General features: G+C 48.1%; 1 protein-coding gene across 1 annotated transcript; it reads left to right on the plus strand.

Annotated features, from left to right (window-relative positions):
- Positions 1-693: 693 nt before the first annotated feature.
- On the plus strand, positions 694-1551 carry CLDN14 (claudin 14). The gene has a single exon (XM_075332919.1). It carries the CDS (start codon positions 694-696, stop codon positions 1402-1404), a length of 711 nt encoding a protein of 236 aa, XP_075189034.1. The 3' UTR covers positions 1405-1551.
- The last annotated feature ends 9544 nt before the right edge of the window (positions 1552-11095 follow it).

Here is an 11095-nt window from a genome sequence, read left to right on the forward strand (position 1 = left end):
CGGTGGTGAGAGAGTCGGCATCCTGCAGAGAGGGGAGCGAGCGTTGCAGGGTCACTGGTGCTACAGAGCAATTACCTCAATTTTTTTGTTATACTACCTTTTTTTAATCTCAGCCCAGTCTTGTGAGTCCCGAAACGCATTATTTTTTGACACTGTACATTTTCTATTCATTTAATAAAGAAGATGAGTAATTTTTCTGCCTACAATTATCCTCAATCCAGAATGAATTTGCTCCTCTATCTAAAGTCCAGTATCACTTGAAGATCTCTTTGCAGAACATTTCTGTTACATAACTCAAAACAGTTCAGACACATAACCGGTGGAGTTGGAAAGTGACATTTTCAACCCTCTTAGAATTTACAGTTTCATTACCAATCTAAATACAGATACTTTATTTTCACCTGTTCATGACGGTCATTTGCTACCCATATATAATTTATAATTTTCCAGAGAGGAAAAGCCATAACTCACACTCACTACAAGCACAGGCAATTAATATGCTAATGTTCAGGTTAGAATTGTTTTTGTTTCAACCTAATTGGTCATAGAAACTAAATTCATACAATATTTAACTTCTTTCTTAACTTCTAACACCTCCGTCTTGAGGTATAAGTACAGGGAGAAGTACGAGATTTAACTCAGAACGGAAGAAGTCACATTAGATGTGGGACTGAGCAAAGCGAACGCAAGACGATGGAGAGTATGGCATTGCAGTTACTGGGCTTCTTCTTATCCCTAATTGGTTTAATCGGGACTATTATTGCCACAGTACTCCCTCATTGGTGGAGAACTGCTCATGTTGGCACCAACATTATCACGGCAGTGGCATACATGAAGGGCCTTTGGATGGAGTGTGTGTGGCACACGACTGGAATTTACCAGTGCCAAGTCCACCAATCTCAGCTGGCACTGCCGCGTAATCTTCAGATTGCACGAGGTATGATGGTGACATCTTGTGTCCTTTCACTTCTGGCATGTATTGTCTCTGTGTTTGGCATGAACTGCACTCAATGTGCCAAAGGGTCTCCAGTCAAGAAGATGATTGTTGTCCTTGGTGGGATAGCCTTCCTATTTGCTGGTGTAACATGTCTCATTCCAGTAGCATGGTCCACCAACGATGTTGTCCAAGACTTTTATAACCCAGCACTCCCTTATGGGATGAAGTTTGAGATTGGCCAAGCTCTCTATGTCGGCTTTATCTCAGGAGGCATGACGGTAATTGGTGGAATTATTCTTCTCTTTACGGCATGTCAGAAGAACTTTCATCAAGTCCCCTATATCCACCCATCATACAACACAAGGAGGGTACCAATGAGAGGACAACCACCAGTTCATAAAAGTAGCCATACACCTACATGGTCTTCTGCATCACGCCATGGTTACCAACTTAATGACTTTGTCTGACTTCATCTATTTTCATTTCAGAACTTTCTTAAATTTATTTTTTATCCATGCGATGTTTACTGTATTTCTGGAACAAGAACATGACGTCCGAGAGATGGAAGGACTTGTAAATATGAGTCATATATTATAGTAATTTATTCATCTGAACGCACAAGGATTAAAATATGTTTATCTCAAAAGTTGGACGTCTCGAATTTTCCAGACTTCAACAAAAATAAAGTAACACAAAATGAAAATTGTTTGTTGTGTATTGTGTGTTCTGACAGGAGAGTTAGGATATGTGCACACAATGTCTTTTAGATACCAGCATGACTTCTAGGTAATTTTTTAAAGTGGCTGTACCATAAAGCCTTTTTTTTTACTTGTATGTATAAAATAGTAAGCATCGTCACTTTTTTTTAACTGCTTTGCGGCTTTGGAAACCTTAGGTAGTTAAAGGGAACCTGTCACCAGGTTTTTCCCTTATGAGCTGCGGCCACCACCAGTGAGCCCTTATATACAGAATTCTAGAATACTGTATATAAGAGCCCAGGTCGTTCTGTAGAATGTGAAAAGCACCTTCATAATACTCACCTAACGGGCGGTCCAGTCAGATGGGTGTCGCTGCTCTCGGTCCGGCGCTTCCTCCATCTTGTGTGATCGCAGTCCTCCTTTCCAGGGCCATGTGCATGATGCGTCCTGCGGCATTCACACAGAGAGGCCTCCATTGCGCTCTTGCACATGCGCACTTTGATCTGCCCTGCTCATATCAGAGCAATGTGCAGTAATGAGCAGGTGAGAAGAAAGGTCAAAGACTGCCTGCACATGCGCACTACAATACTTTACTCTGCCCTCAAATGGGCAGATCAATGTGCGCAAGGGCAAGAGCGCAGTAGAGGCGTCTGTGTGAATGACGCAGGACGCGTCATGCACACGGGGTTGTTCAGGAGGACGGCAATTGCACAAGATGGAGGAGGTGCCGGACCTAGAGTAGTGACACCCATTGGACTGGACTGCCTCCTAGGTGAGTATAATAAAGGTGTTTTTTACGCTCTACAGAGCGGCCTGGGCTCCTATTATCACAGTCATCTCTCACTGAGGATAGTGATAGGCTCAGGGTCTCATTTACCATCAGAGGTAAGTCTGGCAGTCGCAGAGTAAAGGTCCAGTCACACTAAGCAACTTACCAGCGATCCCAACAACGATAGGGATCGCTGGTAAGTTGCTAGGAGGTTGCTGGTGAGATGTCACACTGCGACGCTCCAGCGATCCCACCAGCAACCTGACCTGGCAGGGATCACTGGAGCGTCACTACACGAGTTGCTGGTGAGCTCACCAGCAACCAGTGACCAGCCCCCAGCGCTGCGTGGAAGATGCTGCGCTTGGTAACTAAGGTAAATATCGGGTAACCAACCCGATATTTACCTTGGTTACCAGTGCACGGAGCTACACGTGCAGAGAACAGGGAGCAGCGCACACTGAGCGCTGGCTCCCTGCTCTCCTAGTTACAGCACACATTGGGTTAATTACCCGATGTGTGCTGCAGCTAAATGTGAAATGTGCACAGAGCAGGGAGCAGCGCACACCGCTTAGCGCTGGCTCCTTGCTCTCCTAGCTACAGCACACATCGGGTTAATTACCCGATGTGTACTGCAGCTAAATGTGCACAGAGCAGGGAGCAGCGCACAATGCTTAGCGCTGGCTCCCTGCTCTCCTAGTTACAGCACACATCGGGTTAATTAACCCGATGTGTCCTGCATCTACATGTGAACAGAGCAGCAGCCGGCACTGACAGTGAGAGCGGCGGAGGCTGGTAACAAAGGTAAATATCGGGTAACCAAGGACAGGGCTTCTTGGTTACCCGATGTTTACATTGGTTACCAGCCTCCGCAGAAGCCGGCTCCTGCTGCCTGCACATTTAGTTGTTGCTGTCTCGCTGTCACACACAGCGATCTGTGCTTCACAGCAGGACAGCAACAACTAAAAAATGGCCCAGGACATTCAGCAACAACCAACGACCTCACAGCAGGGGCCAGGTTGTTGCTGGATGTCACACACAGCAACATCGCTAGCAACGTCACAAAAGTTGTTCGTTAGCAGCGATGTTGCTAGCAATGTTGCTTAGTGTGACGGGGCCTTTAATGTCTGTTTTCCTTGCTAGCAGCAAGCTCATTAACTCTTATGACCACTTCCGGCCTCAATAAAACCCGTCTGCTGACTGCAGAGGGTGCTAGTTATTCAATTCAGTCTGGAGCCAGGCGTGGAGCTGTGCATGCTCCTGCTCCTGCCGCCTTTTGCATTGGTGTGTGTGAGGGTAGCTTGTGTTGTTACTTCTCCTTTCTGTGTTTTCCCTCCCTGAACACGTTTTGTTGTCCCCTATTGTTGGTATTAGGTGTGAGTGAGTTTTGTTGTACCCCTGTTTGTCAGTTTTGTCTGTGGAGCTTTCCATTTTTGTCCTTGCCCTTCTCCCTGGGTAGTGGGTTGTGGAAGGAGGTCTTACCATCAGGGACAAGGAAAGGAGATAGGGATATGTTGAGGGCCCAGGCCTCGCTACCAATAAGTGTACCCCTGGGTTCAAAGAAAGCCTAGAGTACGCTTAGTCTAGAGGCAGTGTAGGGTCCATCCATCCGGTTGCCCCCCATTCCTGTTACTCCCAGTGACACCTATATACAGTATTCTAAAATGCTGGATATAAGGGGTCACTGGTGGTAGCTGCAGGTTATAAGGGAAAATCCTGGTGAAAAGTTCCTTTTAGTAGAAGCTCCATAGACTGAACATGTGATTAGCAAGCCGTGTTTACACTGCAAAGCAAATGTTTATTTTTATTTGGAGCAGGGGGGGAGGTAGTACATTTTTAGGTGGGTAATGCCTGAAAAATACATTATGTGCACATCCCCTACCACCATCCTCCATTCAACTCTATATTACATTTTACACATGTGGTTGACCACAAGAATGACAACTATAAATTAGTGTTTTATAGCTGAGCCTCCAGGTTTTTAGTAGGATTTGGAGAGTTTACACTTAGTTTTTCTCTAAAGACTTCTCAAAAAACTCCTAGTTCACACAGGTGTTTGTTTTTTTATGTTTATGCTGTTTTTTTTTGAGGTGTAAAAAAGCACACATTTTTCTATTAGAAATCACTTCAGGAAATGCGTCTTTATTGGAGCGAGTTTTTTTTTTTTTTTTAAATCTTTTGATTGCATTTTCAAAAACTTATTTGAACAGTAAAGTGGATTTCCTATAGAAATTAATTAGAGGAGCTTTTAAAGGAATGTGCACATGGCATAGTTTTCCTGCGGATTCTGCCTGGAAATCTCACTAAAAAAAAAACCCCAAAAAAACCCCATATGAACAGCAATGTTGTCACAGCTGGGGAACACCGGACAGGAAAGAGACTGGAAGGGGGGCTCCTGTCGCTAACACTAAAGCTAGGTATGGGGGTCCTGACGTACCCTCATCACAGAAATACGCTCAAGGGTAGCGAGTAGCGACGTCTGAGCCTCCAGCCTCTCCCTGTCTCCTATCCTGGCCCTGATGGTAATGTCCCCTCCACACCCACCACCCAAGGGGACAGGCTGGGATGGAGATCCCCATAACCCCCACAAACATACTACAACAAAACAGACACCCAAACAGACACCTGAGGAAAACATACGAAGATGGACTGCAGACGACAGAAGTAGGGGATAAGTAACAACACTAACAAACTAGCAAACACCCCATAACCAGACACCAGGAGCTGCTGCAGCAGCAAAAAGCATTTGGCTGTCCACCTCCGGGCCTAGCACCTGAATGATCAGAAAATAACCGACCCCCTCTGCTGGTAGTAGGGGCTATTTATCCAGGCCAGAAGTGGATAAAAGCAGGAACATCTGAGATCCACACTAAGGCTGTGTGCTCACGTTGCGTTTTTTCATGCGTTTACGCAGCGTTTTAAACTGCAGCGTAAACGCATGTGTTCTGTGCCCCCAGCAGTTACACAACACAGGTGGGCACCATAGCAACGGGTTTTTGCCCAGCACTGGTGAGTCATCAGGAAGGTGGGGGCTGCCTGGGGAAGTGAGCGAGCACACACAGTTTCACTTTAGAACAGTTCACAGTACAAATTCAGAGACAGAATAGTCTGGGAGCAGGAGAGAGAACAGCTTGAGACAGAGAAGAGCAAGGCCTCTGGAGGGATGCTGAACGGTTCCCCTCAGAGGGGGCGACCGGGTACCGGGTAGACCGAGAGAGAAGCAGGTGATAACTGGGTGGAGCTTTGGGACAGAAAAGCAACACAGTAGCCAGAGGGTGAGCCCCAGCAGCCCCTTCAGGAACGGCGCCATCAGGGTGCAGGAGCGGCGCCGTCAGGGTGCAGGAGCCCTAGGGTAGCACATAGTTCATGTTGGACTACCAGAATCTGCAGGGAAGAGGGATTATACGTTCCATTTCCCACCACCAAAAGTCCCAGGGCAGCAGCAGCATATAGAGACAGGAACCACGACCACGGTCCGGTTCATAACAAGTTTTGCGCTGCCTGCATATGGGACAGCGACTAGAGCCAAGGACACTGGGGTCCCCAAGTAGCTTCACGCCACGGGGATCCACACTACAGAGCGCAATGGAGGAAGGTCTCACACGCTTCACAACACCCGTGGTGACCTCTAATTCATCTGGGATTGGCAGGGGCTCATCACGGCGATGACCGGTACTCTGAGGGCGCAGCACACAAACTGTGATTAAAAGACCTGGAACCGGAACCGCTGCCTCAGCCTCTTATTGCCGCCATGTGCTTCGGCGCCAACAGCCCTTCCCCTGTCGCCCCTATCCTCGCTGGGGCTCGCTCGACCTGTGGGGAGCTGGACTATCTGAGCTGCGTTGCCATCAGCCTCGGAGGAGAGCGACATCTCGCAGTGGCAGCTAATCCCTGGCCGCACAGCACAGGTGGCGCTGCAAAGCAAACCCCCATCCATTATTACCCGTCACCTTGCACCCCTCTTTTATGTAGCCGACGGGGCCACGGAGCCGGGTCAGGCCATTCACAGCAACCCCAAATACCACTGGCCTGGTAACGAGTAGCCCTGCAGGTCCCGTGGGGCGCTACATATAGAGATTTATTTCTAGTAACAGCCCATTCATCTGTTAAGGTTCCCCTGTTCCCACTATTAAGCGGGCTTTACACGAGACGATAGATTGTGCGATATGTCGTTGGGGTCACGGTTTTCGTGACGCACATCCGGCATACCGCACGACGTGGTTTCGTGTGACACCTCCTAGCGACGCAGTATCGCTCATAAATCGTGAGTCGTGTACTCGTCGCTAGGTTTCATAAAATTGTTTAATTAAAATGGTGGCGGTAGTTCATCGTTTCCGTGGCATCACACGTTGCTCCGTGTGACAGCACGGGAACGATGAACAACAGCTTTACCTGCCTCCCGCAGCACCCGACGGCTTAATGGAGGGAAGGAGGTGGGCGGGATGTTTACATCCCGCTCATCTCCGCCCCTCCGCTTCTATTGGCCGCCTGCCGTGTGACGTCACTGTGACGCCGAACATCCCGCCCACTCCAGGAAGTGGACGTTCATCGCCCACAGCGAGGTAGTCCGGAAGGTAAGTACGTGTGACGGGGGTTAAACGAGTTTGTGTGCCATGGGCAACTAATTGCCCATGACGCAAAAACGACAGGGGCGGGTACGATCGATTGTGCTATCGCACAATCTATCGTCTCGTGTAAAGCAGGCTTTAGGCTGCACCACCGTAGTTGTTACCACGGTTACCTGCTTACAGGCCCACTCAGATGTTTCGTCCCCCTAAGCTGAACTCCCAGCTACATCTCTGCTGCCAGCAAATTATAGCAAATCCAGGAGTATGAGATTTCCAGAATGTTATGTTTAAGTTTTCTTACACCGACACGGCTACTATGCGAGTAACATATGTGTGTGTTTTTGTAAACGGATGCTGTACATGGAGCCACAGGATCTTTTTCTCACAGGGACAGAAGCAAAAAGGGGTTGTCCACTACTTTAAAGGTCGCTTTACACGCAACGACATCGCTAACGAGATGTCGTTGGGGTCACGGAAGTCGTGACACACATCCGGCCTCGTTAGCGACGTTGTTGCGTGTGACACGTACGAGCGACCGCCAACGATCAAAAATACTCATCTAATCGTTGATCGTTGACACGTCGTTCAAATCCCAAATGTCGTTCCTGCTTTTGGACGCAGGTTGTTCGTCATTCCTGAGGCAGCACACATCACTACATGAAACACCCCAGGAACGACGAACAGCACCGTACCTGTGTCCTCCGGCAACGAGGTGGGCGTGTCTTTCATGCGGCTGCTCTCCGCCCCTCCGCTTCTATTGGACGCCTGCCGTGTAACGTCGCTGTGACGCCGCACAAACCGCCCCCTTAGAAAAGAGGCTGTTCGCTGGCCACAGCGACGTCGCTGGGAAGGTAAGTCCGTGTGAATGGTACTAGCAATATTGTGCGCCACGGGCAGCGATTTGGCCGTGACGCACAAACGACGGGGGCGGGTGCAATCAGCAGCGACATCGCTAGCGATGTCGCTGCGTGTAAAGTGGCCTTTACATTGATGGCCAACCCTTAGGCGGGCTTTGCACATTGCGACATCACAAGCCAATGCTGCGATGTCACATGCGATAGTCCCCGCCCCCGTCGCAGGTACGATATCTTGTGATAGCTGGCGTAGCGAAAATTATCGCTACGCCAGCTTCACATGCACTCACCTGCCCTGCAACCGTCGCTCTGGCCGGCGACACGCCTCCTTCCTAAGGGGGCGGGTCATGTGGCGTCATAGCGACGTCACACGGTAGGCGGCCAATAGCGGCGGAGGGGAGGAGATGAGCAGGATGTAAACATCCCGCCCACCTCCTTCCTTCCGTATAGCTGCCGGTGGCAGGTAAGGAGATGTTCCTCGCTCCTGCGGCTTTACACACAGCAAAGTGTCCTGCCGCAGGAACGAGGAACAGCATCGTACCTGTCGTGGCAGAGTAATTATGAAAAAGTCGGAGCCTGCACTGATGATACGATAACGACGCTTTTGCGCTCGTTAATCGTATCATCTAGGATTTACACACAACGATGTCGAAAGTGACGCCGGATGTGCGTCACTTTCGGATTGACCCCACCGACATCGCACGTGCAAAGCCGCCCTTAGAATAGGTCATCATTCAATGTCAGATCGACCGGGGTCTGACACCCCGCACCCATGCCGATCAGCTGGTCTGGGTGCAGCAGATGTTCAAAAATGCTCAGTTCTGAAGCTGCACGTCTTCTGATAACGGCCATGGTCAGGAGTTAAAATCAATAGGAGGCGGATCTGCAGTACTAGACCATGACCAGAAGACGGAGCATCTCCGGAACTGAGCATTTCCAGCCACCTGCTGCTGCCGCCGGCACCGAGAACATCTGATCAGCGAGCATGCTTACTCCCTGGCCTCGGAGATGTGGTATGATCAGACCATGTTCCTGTACAGTCAGACACGGCCATTACACAGTACACAGCAGGGACACAAATATAAGATTATCTCAGCACAGGAACATTTTTTTTTAAACACATCCAATTGTGGAAATTATTATTATTCCAAGCTCTATTCATTAAAATTAACTTTGTTTTTTTTGGGAAACCCGCTTTAAGAATACCGCTTTAAGCTAATGCTCATCCTATATATGAAGTACAGAATCTTTTTCCTTACTTTGTTTCATGTCGATCGTTCGCTGCCTTCATTGATTCTGACATTTGGGACTCATGAATGCTCCATGTAGCACATGTTACGGGCAATTGTGAATGTTAAATTCTGATTTATGTCCTGCTTGTGAGCTGACAATACATAAAATGGTGTCACAGTAACCTAACGGCAGTAAAAAGGAACAACAAAAACAACAATGAGCTTCCCAGGGAGCGAGCTCCATACACGGCTAATTGTCAGCGCCGACAGCCGATATGCCCACAGGACCTGGAGAGTATTAAGTGGCGACAAAAATCAAATGTAACTTTATGTGAAATTATAAACTTTTCCAGCTGACTAATTATTATATGATCGCCGGCATTTCCAGCCTCGTGTTCACGTTTATCGTTTCCTCTCTTAACTTTTTTACATTCGAGCTCTGACTTTGGAATTAATCGTCTCCTGTGTCTCAGCTCTCAAAGAAAAATATCATGCGCGGAGAAGTAAATATGGTGCTATTCTCATGAAATTCGGTACTACATTAGGCCGAGAGTAAAGTTAATACCCCTATAAACCTGCCTCTACCATCTGCTGAGCCTTGGCCCACCGGCCAACTCAAACAATCCTGATAGCCCTCCCGAGATCCGGAGTCGGGAAGCCGCACCCAGGGAGCTATGTACTAAGACCTGGCTCTTCCTCAGGTATATGTAACACCTCAGTAATAAATCTCTCCTGGTCCCTCGCTTGCGCTTTGCTGCTATGTCACAATCTTAATGTCTCCTAGTCCTGAGACTTCAAAGGATGGAGGGCTCAGGGCGGAAGACAGGACAGATAGAGGTCAGCCAGGAGAAAAACAAGGCTCCTACTGAGAGGTGTGAAAATCGCACTTTTCATTTTGCAACAGAAAAGATCCACATACGATGAATCTCTTGACATGAAAATAATGAGCCAAATCCTTATTCCAATAATTGGCATTTGGAAAGTAATTTAAAAAACAGAAATAACACCATTAAGTTTAAAGGAACAGTAAATGTGTAACACATGTTCTAATATGGGAATGTGAGAAGTATTTTATATACAGCGTATGGACAAAAGTTTTGGAACAAATACAAATACAGATTAAACCCATATGAGCTTTTTGAACATTCAAGATTGCCATTGTGATGTAAAGTGATGTGCTTTATACCACTGCATCCGACACTCAGCATTGTGCTTGATGATGTACGACTCAGAATCGTGCTTGGTGATGTACGGCTTGACATTGTGGTTGGTGATGTATGACTCTGCATTGTGGTTGGTGATGTATGACTCGGCATTGTGCTTGGTGATGTATGATTCGGCATTGTGCTTGATAATCTTCGGCTCGGAATTGTGCTTGGTGATGTACAGCTCAGCATTGTGCTTGGTGATGAACGGCTTAGCATTGTGGTTGATGATGTACATCTCGGCATTGTGCTTGGTGATGTACAGCTCGGCATTGTGCTTGATGATGTATGGCTCAGCATTGTGCTTGGTGATGAACGGCTCAGCATTGTGCTGGGTGATGTACGGCTCGGCATTGTGCTTGGTGATGTACAGCTCGGCCTTGTGCTTGGTGATGTACGGCTTCACAATGTGCTTGGTGATGTAAGGCTCGGCATTGTGCTTGGTGATGTGCAGCTCAGCATTGTGATTGGTGATGTACAGCTCGGCATTGTGCTTGGTGATGTACGGCTTGACAATGTGCTTGGTGATGTATGGCTCGGCATTGTGCTTGGTGATGTTTGGCTTGGGATTGTGCTTGGTGATGTATGGCTCGACATTGTGCTTAGTGATGTACGGCTCGACATTGTGCTCGGTGATGTGCGGCTCGGCATTGTGCTTTGGTGATGTACGGCTCAGCATTGTGCTTGGTGATGTAAGACTCAGAATTGTGCTTGGTGATGTACGGCTCGGCATTGTGCTTTGGTGATGTACGGCTCAGCATTGTGCTTGGTGATGTACGACTCAGAATTGTGCTTGGTGATGTACGGCTCAATATTGTGCTTGGTGATGTTTGGC

This window comes from Anomaloglossus baeobatrachus, chromosome 2 (assembly GCF_048569485.1).
Source record: "Anomaloglossus baeobatrachus isolate aAnoBae1 chromosome 2, aAnoBae1.hap1, whole genome shotgun sequence".
In the NCBI taxonomy this organism is placed as follows: domain Eukaryota; kingdom Metazoa; phylum Chordata; class Amphibia; order Anura; family Aromobatidae; genus Anomaloglossus; species Anomaloglossus baeobatrachus.

What these genes read in the sequence shown, in the direction of transcription:
- CLDN14 (XM_075332919.1), top strand. Translation starts at nt 694, where the DNA reads ATGGAGAGTATGGCATTGCAGTTACTGGGCTTCTTCTTATCCCTAATT.